Here is a 14,716-nt window from a genome sequence, read left to right on the forward strand (position 1 = left end):
GTGACACCAATAACTATTATTATTATTATTACCCACTTGGGACAAGACCAGAATATATGTGTGTGGTTAGCTGGCCCCAGGAGCAGCACTCACACATATCCTCCACCCCAGAGAAGAAGCCGCTCATCCTCGCTTTCGTCAGATGTGCCCAGTGCACCACCTTGAATTGAAGCAAACTTAGCCGAACACATGAAGACGTGGAGTCACCCCCACCCCCCCCCCCCCCCCCCCCGCCTCCCCCCCCCCCCCCCCCCCCCCCCCCCCCTCCCCTCATGCTCCATCAGACCGGGCCAGAGACAAAATCCTCTTCAAGAGGGTGCTGCCAAGGGAAAGGAGGGGAAAACCTTCCTGGAAAAATCGTGCATCTGAAAATACCTAAAAAGGCTGAAACCAGGCAGTTGGAATCTCTCTGCCAACTCCTCCTCAAAACTAGCAAACCTCCCCTCCATGAACAGGTCTCCAAACAACTCCAGGCCTTTCCCTCACCACCACTGGATTCAGGGAAAATCTCACCGGAGAGAAAGGCAACGACGCAGTAGCCATTGCGCAAAGGCTAGAAACTGTGCAGGAGCTTGTTTCCATTTGACCCCATGTGGAACCAGCATTGCTGAACCACATCAATATCTTCTGGATAACGGCTGCCCAATAGTAAAACAATAAATTGGGTCGAGCCAAGTCTGCTGATTGTCTGTCTCTTTGGAGCAAAACTCCATGGATCCTTGGAGTCTTGGCCGCCCAGATAAAGGAGGACATTAATTTGATGACTTTGACAAAAAAGGACTTGGGGAGAAAAATAGGGAGACGCTGAAATAGAAATAAAAATCTCGGGAGCACGTTCATTTTAATAATCTGAACCGTACCCACAAAGGATAGGGGAAGGTTGTCCCACCTTTGCAACTCCGACTTGGCATTGTTAATCAGATTAGTACAATCTAAATTATGAAGCGAAATCCAATCGTGGAACACCCAGACCCCCAGATAACAAAAGCTGGTCTTGGCAAGGTGAAAACGTAACGTCCCCAGTTGGGCTCTCCTCCCCGGGGGTTGAAAACATTCACTCTTGTACCCGGAGAAGAAGCCAAAAATACTGAGCAGCTTCATTATTTCAACCATGAAGGGTACTGGTATAGAGAAGTAGGTCATCTACATAAAAACCCGATGCTCCACCATTCCCCAACCAGGGTTCCGAACACAGTTTAGGTTCCCATCCAAAATAAACAAATCTAAATCTGGGAGGAAGGCCAGCAGATTATAAATAAAATTTGTATCTTCCCAGTTTGGGACACATATTAACCAGAACCACCGGAGTGCCCACCAGAACCACAGATAATAACATGTCTGCCATTGGGGGTCAGTCAAATCTTAAGAGGCAGAAAACTAATCCCTTTTATTTATTAATATTGTCGCACCGCTGGCCCTACCATCAAAACCCAAATTAAAGACTTGTCGGTCTAACATAGGAGGGGACGTGAATACACCCTCCCCCACAATCTTACTGAACCTCTCTGCAAAGTAATCAGTAGTCGATGGGCCTTCCATCCCTTCTGACAGCCCCACAGTTCGAATGTTTTGCCTCCTGGACCGATTCTCTAGATCATCCACCTTGGCCTTCAACAACTTTTTCACTTCGGCCACCAAAGACATCTTTGCTTCCAGTGAGCCAATCTGATCAGTGTGCCTCGAAAGGGCCACTTCCATATCTTTTATCGTGGCTCCATGGGCTTTTACGGTTTCATTGGTTTTCGCCAGAGCCACTCAGATGGGGCCAAGGCCTCCTCCATTGATTTCCAGAGGCTCTCCAAAACAATCCATCAGTGTTTATCAAATTATTTCACCAAGGTACTCAAAAGCACTCCTGCCGTAAGTGGAGTGCCGGAGCCCCTGAGGCTGCCTCCGCCATTTTATCTGCCAACGATCTCTGAGAGGCCTCCGATTCCGTCAATGAGCTTCTGCCGTACACCTTCTTTCCCTGACTTTTCAATCATGTGGGATCCTTATCCCATTACTTACCTGGGTTTTCAAACGAAAATACCTCTTAATACTGAGAGAAAAGGGCAGAAATCGCAATACTCTAGCGGGAGCCACCGCGTATGCGTCTTCCCCTACGTTACGCCACTGGAAGTTAGGCCCAACCATCTTCAACTGTTTAATCTGTGAGCTTCCTTTCATCATAAGGTCAGAGGTGGGGATGTTTGCTGATGTTCAGCACAATTCACAACTCCTCGGATACTGAAACAGTCTTCATCCAAATGCAACAAGATCTGAATGATGTGCAGGCTTGGGCTGACATGGGGCAAGTAAAGTTTACACTACACAAATGTCAGACACTAACAAACTCCAACAAGAGAGGATGTAGCCGTTGTCCCTTGACATTCAATGGCATCACCATCATAGAACCCCCCACTATCAACATCTTGAAGGTTACCATTGGCCAGAAACTGAATTGGACTAGCCATGTAAATACTGTGGCTACAAGAACAGGTCAAAGGCTAGGAATCCTGCGGCGAGTACCTCACCTCCTGACTCCCCAAAGCCTGTCCACCACCTACAAGGCACAAGTCAGGAGTATGTTGGAAAACCCTCCACTTGCCTCGATGAGTGCAACTCCAACAACACTCAAAAAGCTCCACACCATCCAGGACAAATCAGCTCGCTTGATTAACATCCCTTCCATAAATATTCAGCACCTGCAAGTTCCCCTCCAAGCCACTCATCATCCTGATCTGGAAATATGTCGCCGTTCCTTCACTTTGCTGGGTCAAAATCTTGGAACTCCTTCCCTAACAAATCAATGGGTGTACCTGCACCACATGGACTGCAGCGGTTCAAGAAGGCTGCTCACCAGCACGTTTTCAAGGGCAACTAGGGATGGGCAATGAATGCTGGCCTAGCCAGCAATGAATTTAAAAAAAAAAAGAAATTTGATGGTGCCACACCTGTTTTTCAGATGTAAAACTGGCAACATGACTAACGTGCTGAATGTATGCTTCCCACCATATTGGTAGAGTCAGGAAAAGGACCACAACAGCGATCTGGTTCTTTGTATAATATTGGTGTTATTCTGTTAATTTAATGATCTTGTCTTTCTAAAACTTGCTGTGTGCAGGAAAACCAGTCCTACATGTTACAGTGGATGCTGCCACCAAAAGGTTTCTTTTAAAAAAATTTTGATTTAAAATTTTTAACAACACTGCTTTCAATGCCATCATTAGACTTTTAATCCCAGATTTTTATAAAGATCAAAAATCACCAACTACCCTGTTGGGGTTCGAACCCAGATCTTTGGATTACTAATCCAGTGAGGTACCTCTACTCCACCACCTCCCTACTGGAATCCACTTTATTGGCAATCCTCTGAGGGCTGCCCAGCTTGTGCCTGCAGCTCACCAATCTCGTGAAAGTCTCATGCCAGAGGCCGCAGTATAATAACAGGTGAACCATGGGATTGTTCCCTGTGCCCAGTTCTTGCTGACAGGCTGTCACAGAGCAATCTCCGTTGCTCAGTTGATGTTCAGATTGTAAATCGAATTGGAATATTAACTGGAGAGCTTCCACAAGTGACATTATTCAACAGATATTTTAAACATGATTCATGCGTTCTTGTCTCTGACCTTCTTTGCTCTGTATTTGCTGGTTACAGGACTCAGAAGGAATTGACATCATGCTTGGCGTTTGTGCAAATGGTCTTCTAATCTACAGAGACCGGTTAAGGATAAATCGCTTTGCTTGGCCCAAGATTCTCAAGATTTCGTACAAAAGGAGCAACTTCTACATTAAAATCAGACCCGGAGAAGTGAGTGATTTAAATTTCATGAAAAACTGATTGTACTGTAATGAGCCTTGGGGACCTTATTCAAAGAATACGGAAGCACTCCGTTTCATTAAGAATTTAAAGAATTGCATGTGAGAAAGGGCTGTTGACAGAGTGGCACGTTTTGGATGTTAGTAAAGGATAGGTTTCCATTCTGTCTTATATGGGGACAGCTTCTACCAGCTTCTTAATTAGTTTTATCGGATCAAGATCCTTTGCAAAGTAAGTTCCTTGAGCCCACTCCAGTGAACTGTAATCTGTTTTTTTTTAAACTAAAGAGTTGAGGGTTCCTCTTGTAGTTTTTCAAGTAAGAAATCAACCTAATTTCTTCCTCCTCAAAATAAAAATGCGCCAGTGATTCTGTTTCATTTTAACAGGGCCCCGTTCTTCTACCTAATTTTCATACCACCACCATGTCGTCTTTTTTAAAACTAACCCCAAGGTCCTTTTTAAAAATAGCCACATTGCTGATATGCCTTTTTAATATTTTTAATTGCCTCAGTTGTGTTACTCCTTCTTAAAATTTTCGCTCCATCGTACGTTTTTTCCTGTCGCCTCAATCTGATTTGCTGCTGCCTTGCCACTGTGCTTGCTGCCTTTACTCAGAAAATGTCTGGTCTTTTTTATTTAATTGGCCTTGCTGCGCTCCCTTTCCAACAACAATAACAAAACGTCTCTTGACATCCTCAAAAGAAAACCAGGATGGATGGTGCAGTGTAGAATTCCCCACAGGAATTTTCCAGTCTTCTGTAGTTTGCCCTTTTTCTGCAGGTTTTCTTGGAAACACAGGAACCAGGAGTAGACTATTCAGCTCCTAAAACCTGTTTAATGTTTTTTTTAAGACTACTAGTCTATCAAACTCAGTGTTGAAAGTATCAGTTGGCTCAATGGTCACAGCATTTTTTGGGAGAAAATGTAAGATTTAATTATCTTTTCTGTGGAAAAAGTACTGAGTGATTTCCACTCCTGGCCGGGAGACCACTAGCAATAGTAAAATGCGAGTGAGGATTTCCACAACAAATGACCTGAGGCATGGATGTAGATGGACAATATTCCGCAGGCGGCAGTAGACAGTCTTTGTAATGGATTGGAGGGGGGGTTGAAAGATCAGCTCATAAGTCGGGTAGGATGCAGAGGTTGTGAGCAGTCTTTGAGCTGAGGGTGGAGACGGGTGTTGTTCCAGAGTTCGATGCAGGCAATCTTGTGAGGAAGAGGGCATTGTGTCACAAGCTCTGCTCACGATTCAATTGGACGTATTCTAACAGTCTGATTCAACCTGGGGCAAGGGGATGGAATCGATGTGGTAGCTCACAATCAGGAGCCCTGGTAGATATTCCTTCCTCCATCTCGGGGATGCTGCATCAGACTGTAGGAATCCGACAGTTATCTTGAAATAAGTTAACTGAAAAATGAAATAAAAAATGAAAATCGCTTATTGTCACTAGTAGGCTTCAAATGAAGTTACTGTGAAAAGCCCCTAGTCGCCACATTCCGGCGCCTGTCCGGGGAGGCTGGTACGGGAATCGAACCGTGCTGCTGGCCTGCTCGGTCTGCTTTAACAGCCAGCGATTTAGCCCAGTGAGCTAAACCAGCCCCAATGCGCAGGTTTGCACCTGCGACCTTGCTGATCTATATCGAAAACTAACATTTGTCATTTCTATTTACCATTAAATGCTGCAACCAATGCAGGATATTGTATTGTGCGGTACGGCATCCAAAACAGTTTCCCTGAAGAGAGAAAATAGTTAACATTAATTAACCAGATGTTCAGCAATGAAATAAATTTCCCAGAACACAGTTTGACTCATGCAGCCAATTAGGATCTTTACCAGTGTAGACAATTGTGAGCAGGTGGCAAAAAATAGTTAACCGACAAAGCACAATAAAGGTATACATAAATCACAGTAAACCCTTACCCTTTCCCCAAACAGATACTCAGTGACCTCTACTGGTGACAAGACTGATAGCTGCAAAAAGTGTATCCATTGTTCAACACCCACAGATTTCCTACTGTTAGGTTAGAGGAGAGTAGATATGCCAAACAGGTTTGTATACTCTGCAGATTGAAAGAGTGTTCTTAGGGGCATTTGATTATCATAAAGCAAAGTTGTGTACATTCTTTGATCTTGTCCTTTTGAATGTTATGTGGTATTCTTTTGGTATTTTCAGTATTTGCAGCTCATTGCTGTAATCCCTACAGTTTTATTTCGACAGATGATACTTGACAATTTTGCAATTCCTATAATTAGTCTTTTGTATGAGGCACAAAGTGCAAGTATTTATGTTTGACAGTGTTGCTCTATTGAATGACATACTGCACTTCCAGAGGCTGCCGTCATCAACACATAGAAATGTGACAACTTTGGGCTAGATGCTCCGTTACCCCAGCTGCCTGTTTCTCAACGGCGCGCAGTCCGCTTGCAGCAGGATTCCAGACTCCTGACAATGGGATTTTCCATTGAAGCCACTCCACGCTGCCGGGAAAACTGCTGGCGGCGGGGATGCGCTGCTGGCGGGAAAAATGAATCTCAACGGCTGAAGAATTCCTGCTAATAAGCTTGTGTTTTGGGGGGAAGAGAGGGGCACTGCCTTGCAATGTTGTTCAGCAAACTTTAGCTTGTGTGAAGGTACCAGTGGTAAAGCAGTTTTCCACAGTGTTGTGAAGCATGGTTTTCCTTGAGTTCAGCACAATGCAGAAAAACTGGCAGAAATGATCTCTGCATTTGAGTCACATTTCATGCCTGTGGAGCAAATGGCTGCAGGGCAGCCATGAATTTTTTTAAAAAGGAGCAGAAATTGGCACCGAGACAGTTGGTACCACTGCAGTAAGAGGTCTTTATTCTCAGCGGATGTTCTCATTAGAATTAGTCTAAATGAAACATGACGGTGTGACATATACATTATGGAAAATGTGGCTCTGTCAACAAATGATGGCAGTGCCTCAGATGCTGCACGAGCACCCATTATGATCCCTTCCTAGGTGTGGCATGTTGTTTGTGTCTCCGATACTGGGAAAAGGAATTGACACTCCAGCAACAAAGCACAGCTCGTACTTTACGGTGCTACAAGGGCAGAAACATTCAGCCAAGACATCTTTCAAAAATACAGCCCTCCATGTTAATTTTCTTTCTCCGCTTACGGAACCTTGTGCATCTAAAATGGAATAAAACACATTTTGGGGGAGAAAGCAATATTGCAGATTGTTAGGTCAGTGCTTGAAATCTGCATTTGAATGATGATTGTTTGAAAGCACCACATAACTGGCCTCAACCTTTCACGCTGGTTTCCTGCCAATTGTTATGTGGATAAAATCCAACACAATCAGCAGAGCTAGCCTGCGGAAATGGAGATCATTTGAAATGTTCAAGATTATTAAATGGAAATTCTGGGTTATGATTTTAAGGTTTTTGTGGGCATCCCGGTAGTTTCATCTTTTTCATTTCCGAGCTGATTGTTCTTGCGGTCTCTGATTTAGTTTAGCAAGGATGTGGGTGACAATAGCAATGTAGCATTTATCGCCCATCCCTTGTTGCCATGAGGTGATTCAGCTGTGAACTCTGGAAATGTACAATTTTATTTTTTTTAAATAATTCTCGGGTACGGGCATTGCTGACATGGACAGCATTTATTGCTCACCTCTACTTGCCCTGATCGGCTTGGCTTAGTGGCAGGAGGCAGAGGGTCATGACCAAAGGTTGTTTTTGTGACTGGAAACCTGGACCGCGCGAATCGCGCTATTGGGGCCGCCGTGGTCGGCGCGGCACCTGTCAGGGGCCGCTTTATCTCCCGGCCTCCTTTCGTCCACGCCTGTATTCCTGCGCCATGTTGGGTCGGGGCAGGAGCGGACAAGAGAGACACCTTGCATGCGCGGAAATCGCGCCGGTGGGACTGCACATGCGCGGGTTCGCGCCGGACCCACTGCGCATGCGCGCATCGACCAGTGCCCATTCCACGGCCGGGTCAGCAGCTGGAACGGCGTGAACCGCTCCAGTGCCCTGCTGGCCCCCTGTAGGAGCCAGAATTGCTGATCCTGGGGCCGTGTTGACACCGTTTAGAAACGCGACAGCGTTTCTGACGGCGTCAACACTTAGCCTCGGGATCAGAGAATCCCGCCCCATATGTCCAGTGGTGTACCGCAGGGATCAGTGCTGGTCCCTTGCTGTTTGAAGTGTATATTTAATGATCCTGATGTGAATGTGGGAGGGCGGGGGGGGGGATCAGTATTTTCGCAGATGCCACAAAAATTGGTGGTGTGGTAAATAGCGAGGTAAATAGCCTTAGTTTGCAGTGCGATATATAGACGGCTGGTCTGATGGGCAGATTAGTGGCAAATGGAATTTAATCCCGGAAAAGTGTGAGCTGATGCATTTTGGGAGGACTAACGAGGCAAGGGAATATACAATGAACAGTAGGACACTCAGAAGTACAGCGGACCTGTAAGTTCTCGGTATTATTTGAACGTAAATTCTAATTATATTCATAGAATCATAGAATTTACAGTGCAGAAGGAGACCATTTGGCCCATCGAGTCGCACCGACACTTGGACAGAGCTCCCCACCTAAGCCCACTCCTCCCTCTAGCCCATAACCTAGTAACCCCACCCAACCATTTTCGGACACTTAGGGCAATTTAGAATGTCCAATCCACCTAACCTGCACATCTTTGAACTGTGGGAGGAAACCGGAGCACCCCGAGGAAATCCATCTGAGACTTTAACCATTTATGCAACAGTAGTGTGAAGTAACTCAGGAAATCTTAAGTTGTAGATACCTATTAAACAGGGCAGGATGACTTGTGTACTACAGCTCTTGCCTTCCAGTTCATCCTTGGGCACAGGTTGACACCCTGGGCAAAATTCTCCGACCCCCCGCAGGGTCGGAGAATCGCCCGGGACCGGCACAAATCCAGCCCCCGGCGTGGCCGGAATTCTCCGCCACCCGGGAATTGGCGGGGGCGAAAATCACGCCCCTCCGATCGGCGTGCCCTCTGCGCCAATCAGCGAGCCCCCAGCGGCGATCCTCCGGCCCGCGATGGCCCGAAGTCCCGCCGCTGAGAGGCCTCTCCCGCCGCCGTGGTTTGAACCACCTCTGGTATCGGCGGTGCGAGCGCGCCCCCGGGGTCCTGGGGAGGGCGCGGGGCGATTGGACCCCGGAGGTGCCCCCACGGTGGCCAGGCCCGCGATCGGGGCCCACCAATCGGCGGGCGGGCCTGAGCCGTGGGGGCACTCTTTTTCTTCCGCCGCCGCCACGGCCTCCACCATGGCGGAGGCGGAAGCAAATCCCCCAGCGCACATACGTCAGCGGCAGCTGACGCAACGGCGCATGCGCGAACCGGCGAAGGCCGTTCGGCCAGCCCCGACGCCGGAGGGCGGTCGTCATAGGCCGTTGGGACCGGTTTTGGCATCAGTGGGCGTGGCGCCAACCACTCCGGCGTGGGACTAGCCCCCAAAGGTGCGGAGTGGTTGGCACCACCCCGCTACGCCGGGACCCCCCGCCCCGCCGGGTAGGGGAGAATCCCGGCCCCTGTCTCTGTTCTTTCACCATAACGTCCCTCTGGACAGCAGTCACTTGATGCCCAACTTGATCAGTGAAAACATCTGCTTATCAACTCATTGCAAGCCATAACCCGTAGCATGATCAATGATATTGCATTCTAATTGGCCTAAATGAGGCAAGGATAATTCTTAATTGGCTTAAAGGGTGTGCGATCAATATGTGATTGATTTCTTGACGGTGATGGTCATCTGTTGATATTTTCCCATATTCCGCTGAGTGGCCCTCCAAGATGTCAATTACAATTGGGACCATCCCGCTTATTAAAGTTTGTTTATATTACTTCTTGCTGAGATGAACAAATGTTTTGATATCTTCCATGCTGCCATACCCCCATGATTGATATCTTGAGCTCATTGTCTCAAAACATGGATTCTCCGCAGCCCCGTGCTAAAATCGCGTTTGACGTGGGGGCGGAGAATTGACCTTTACGCGAGAATCAGGCCTGGCGCCACTCACGCGATTCTTTGGTCCCCGGAGAATCGATCACACGCGAATTACTCCGGTCCCAACCAGCCGAATTCCTGATGGCGTGGGTCTAACCACCTGTGACCAGTCGGGGCTCTCGCACAGCGGTTGCGGACTCAGTCTGCAGTCCCCTGGTGCAGGGCGGGGAGGTCATCAAGTAACGGGGGGGCCCTATGAGCAGCCGGGGGGCCGATCGGGCAGGTTTCATAGAGCGGCACGGGGCAGATCGTTGGGACCTTCTATGTTGGGCCAGGTCTGCAGGCTGAGTTCGCATTCGGCTTGGCCGCTGGAGGCCGCAGCTGTGCACATGTGTGGACTCGCAACCGGAAGTGCGGGGGCCTGTATCCGCAGCTGAAGCTGCGAGAAGCACTCCGGGGCCCTGTCAGCCCCTTCAAGGTAGGTGAATAGCTGTAAGTTTTTTTTAAGGAAAGTCTGGCGTGAAACACCAGCATTTTTACCCCGGCATGGGGACATGGTCCCGTTTTTGGAGAATCCCACCTCTTATTTAATTAGTATTAAATCAGACCCCTTTTAGTGACTCTATGTTTTAGATAGGTTATTTGAAGGTTGCTTTTACTTCTCCCTCGTTACTTGGAATGGGTTACTTTTCAAACAAAGAATATAGTGGTAAAGTTTCTTATAACCGTAAAACAAATAAAGAAGTTTACAAAGTACCAATGTAGTGTATATGGTATTATGTGTAGAATATAAGTGAAAATAGTTTTCCTGTCCATTTTTACATTAGATAAGACACCATGCAATGTTGAGGAACATGGATTAATTGGATGTCTAATTGATCAATAATACTTAATTAAAACAGGCGCTTATCAATCTACTTTTGCTGAGACATCTGCATTTCTGTAGTACGTTTTTGTTGTATCTGTCAGTGCTTGGTGAAAGTCAGTTAAACTTATGGAATAGTTTTGTAGACTTATGAAGTTACAGAATTTGCACAGTCTATATAAAATACATATCGATGCTTGAAAGAGATTGGTGTGCTAAACATAACCCTGCACATTTCAACTAATAAAAATGTAAAAGAACTACAGAATTATAAAAGTTAATGACAGAACTTAATTCTAAATTTACAAAATCAAAGATGGTTACCTAGTGTGAAATACAGTGACTTCCTTCAAACATTACAAGTTGAACTTTGCTAATTTGACACACAAGGATGAATGCTTTAATTCTTGTTTTTCTTTGCGCAATAGATCTTTGAATTTCACAACTGAGGTGATCATTTTAATTGCGAGGGATGTGGATAGTTCGTACCAGTAATTGTTCAACCGTGACATCTTGCATTACTGTCTTAAGGCCATATGCTCATTGTCCCTTGTCAAGTTTGAGTGTGGTGCTATGACCAAATCATGTGACAAGGAGCAATATGCAAAATCTACAATTTTAATGAGAGGTAGCACACCTTTGTTCCTTGTTGTTAGTGCCACTGGCCGGGATTTTCCATTCCCATTCTTCTTGAGTGGGTTTGGTCATAGAACATAGAACGATACAGCGCAGTACAGGCCCTTCGGCCCTCGATGTTGCACCGACATGGAAAAAAACTAAAGGCCATCTAACCTACACTATGCCCTTAACATCCATATGCTTATCCAATAAATTTTTTAATGCCCTCAATGTTGGCGAGTTCACTACTGTTGCAGGTAGGGCATTCCACGGCCTCACCACTCTTTGCGTAAAAAACCCACCTCTGACCTCTGTCCTATATCTATTACCCCTCAATTTAAGGCTATGTCCCCTCGTGCTAGCCACCTCCATCCGCGGGAGAAGGCTCTCGCTGTCCACCCTATCTAACCCTCTGATCATTTTGTATGCCTCTATTAAGTCACCTCTTAACCTTCTTCTCTCTAACGAAAACAACCTCAAGTCCATCAGCCTTTCCTCATAAGATTTTACCTCCATACCAGGCAACATCCTGGTAAATCTCCTCTGCACCCGTTCCAAAGCTTCCACGTCCTTCCTATAATGAGGCGACCAGAACTGTACGCAATACTCCAAATGCGGCCGTACTAGAGTTTTGTACAACTGCAACATGACCTCATGGCTCCGGAACTCAATCCCTCTACCAATAAAGGCTAACACACCATAGGCCTTCTTCACAACCCTATCAACCTGGGTGGCAACTTTCAGGGATCTATGTACATGGACACCGAGATCCCTCTGCTCATCCACACTACCAAGAATTTTACCATTAGCCAAATATTCCGCATTCCTGTTATTCTTTCCAAAGTGAATCACCTCACACTTCTCCACATTAAACTCCATTTGCCACCTCTCAGCCCAGCTCTGCAGCTTATCTATGTCCCTCTGTAACCTGCAACATCCTTCCGCACTGTCTACAACTCCACCGACGTTAGTGTCGTCTGCAAATTTACTCACCCATCCTGCTGCGCCCTCCTCTAGGTCATTTATAAAAATGACAAACAGCAACGGCCCCAGAACAGATCCTTGTGGTACGCCACTCGTAACTGAACTCCATTCTGAACATTTCCCATCAACTACCACTCTCTGTCTTCTTTCAACTAGCCAATTTCTGATCCACATCTCTAAATCACCCTCAATCCCCAGCCTCCGTATTTTCTGCAATAGCCGACCGTGGGGAACCTTATCAAACGCTTTACTGAAATCCATATACACCACATCAACTGCTCTACCCTCGTCTACCTGTTCAGTCACCTTCTCAAAGAATTCGATAAGGTTTGTGAGGCATGACCTACCCTTCACAAAACCATGCTGACTATCCCTAATCATATTATTCCTATCTAGATGATTATAAATCGTATCTTTTATAATCCTCTCCAAGACCTTACCCACCACAGACGTTAGGCTCACCGGCCTATAGTTACCGGGGTTATCTCTACTCCCCTTCTTGAACAAAGGGACCACATTTGCTATCCTCCAGTCCTCTGGCACTATTCCTGTAGCCAATGATGACCTAAAAATCAAAGCCAAAGGCTCAGCAATCTCTTCCCTGGTTTCCCAGGGAAAAGAAAATCGCCCAAGTGGCCAAAATTGTATTTTACGCCGACAGGAAGTCTCCTCACAATTCTCCCTGTCCTCCGACAGTGACGTAACGGGAATCCTGACATTCCATGTCGGAAACCCCTTTCTAATAAATTTGCATGTCATTATCAGGCCTCGATGCCTGATTATATCCCCCCCTTTAACATAGAACAGTACAGCACAGAACAGGCCCTTCGGCCCCCAATGTTGTGCCGAGCCATGATCACCCCACTCAAACCCACGTATCCACCCTATACCCGTAACCCAACAACCCCCCCCTTAACCTTACTTTTATTAGGACACTACGGGCAATTTAGCATGGCCAATCCACCTAACCCGCACATCTTTGGACTGTGGGGGGAAACCGGAACACCCGGAGGAAACCCACGCACACAGGGGGAGGACGTGCAGACTCCACACAGACAGTGACCCAGCCGGGAATCGAACCTGGGACCCTGGAGCTGTGAAGCATTTATGCTAACCACCATGCTACCCTGCTGCCCCTTTCTCCCCATTAGATAATCCATTTATGTCACTGTGAGGGGGCACGTCTGTGAGAATTACAACTGACCTTCCACAGTGGGCAGGCCTGTGGAGGAGCATCAGGTGAGTACATCGCACATGAGGGAGGGGGTCACGACTGCATAAATGGCACCCCGATCTTTAAAAATTAAGCTGCTGATGGGGCAGGCTTAATCGGAGCCCATTCCGCCAGCAGATGTTGAGGGAACACCCGCCCCCCCTCAAATTATTTTTTAAAAACTGAGTTCCAAACAACACCGCAGATAAAACTGCTTTTCAAACTGCTTTACGGCCCGCAGCCGCGCACTGCGTAAAAAAGAGAAACTTCCGCCCACTTTCTACTCTGGCAATTCTGTCTGGCGCTCCAGTGAGCTATCTGTTAATATAGTCTTGTTTGCAAAATGGAGAATATAAACAATATTTTTCACCTTTCATAGAATTTACAGTGCAGAAGGAGGCCATTCGGCCCATCGAGTCTGCACCGGCTCTTGGAAAGAGCACCCTACCCAAGGTCAACACCTCCACCCTATCCCCATAACCCAGTAACCCCACCCGACACTAAGGGCAATTTTGGACACTAAGGGCAATTTATCATGGCCAATCCACCTCACCTGCACATCTTTAGACCGTGGGAGGAAACCGGAGCACCCGGAGGAAACCCACGCACACACTGGGAGGATGTGCAGACTCTGCACAGACAGTGACCCAAGCCGGAATCGAACCTGGGACCCTGGAGCTGTGAAGCAATTGTGCTATCCACAATGCTACCGTGCTTTATTAGCTATTACTTGAGAATTACATGCTTGAGAAGAAGGCAGTTAATGGTCTATAGATTGACCATACAGCATCTATTTTTCCTGGGCGAACTGACCTACTAAGTCCCCCATATGGCTTCCAGGATGTACATTGGTATTTCTGACTGGAAATACACTACCAGCCATATTGAGAAAGGAAGTTGTACTGATGGTAGGAGCGCACACTGACAATATTGAAAATAGAAAATCATTCATGTAAGTTAGGGACCCATGCTGCTTCATTGTGGATTTTTGAATGCACCAGCACTTGACGTGCTATGTGCAAAACTCAGACAATAATGTGGTGCTAACCAGCCAGGAGGTCCCACACCTACACAGATATAAAGTCAGCAGGAGCACTTTTATTGATACCATATTGAAAGGAATGGCCCACTTCTCTCCTCCCCTCAACTAGCCAGCTACCAATCAGCCGTTCTCCCCAAACCCTTCCTCGTCAGCAATCTATGTGACATCAGTTGATATTCTACTATTATGTACAAATATTGGAAGCCAAGTACAAACATTTAGTTACTCCTTGCTTAACGGGCTG

General features: G+C 46.7%; 1 protein-coding gene across 11 annotated transcripts in view; it reads left to right on the plus strand.

The window, feature by feature from the left end:
• The window catches only part of LOC119969610, a 327,525-nt gene that overhangs the window by 255,479 nt on the left and 57,330 nt on the right, over positions 1 to 14,716 (plus strand). For all 11 annotated transcript variants that reach the window (XM_038803463.1, XM_038803452.1, XM_038803458.1 and 8 more), the window contains one exon: positions 3,641 to 3,793. In XM_038803463.1, coding sequence (XP_038659391.1) covers positions 3,641 to 3,793 — 153 coding nt within the window. The remainder of the gene's footprint in view (positions 1 to 3,640; positions 3,794 to 14,716) is intronic.

Source organism: Scyliorhinus canicula, chromosome 7 (assembly GCF_902713615.1).
Source record: "Scyliorhinus canicula chromosome 7, sScyCan1.1, whole genome shotgun sequence".
Lineage (NCBI taxonomy): Eukaryota > Metazoa > Chordata > Chondrichthyes > Carcharhiniformes > Scyliorhinidae > Scyliorhinus > Scyliorhinus canicula.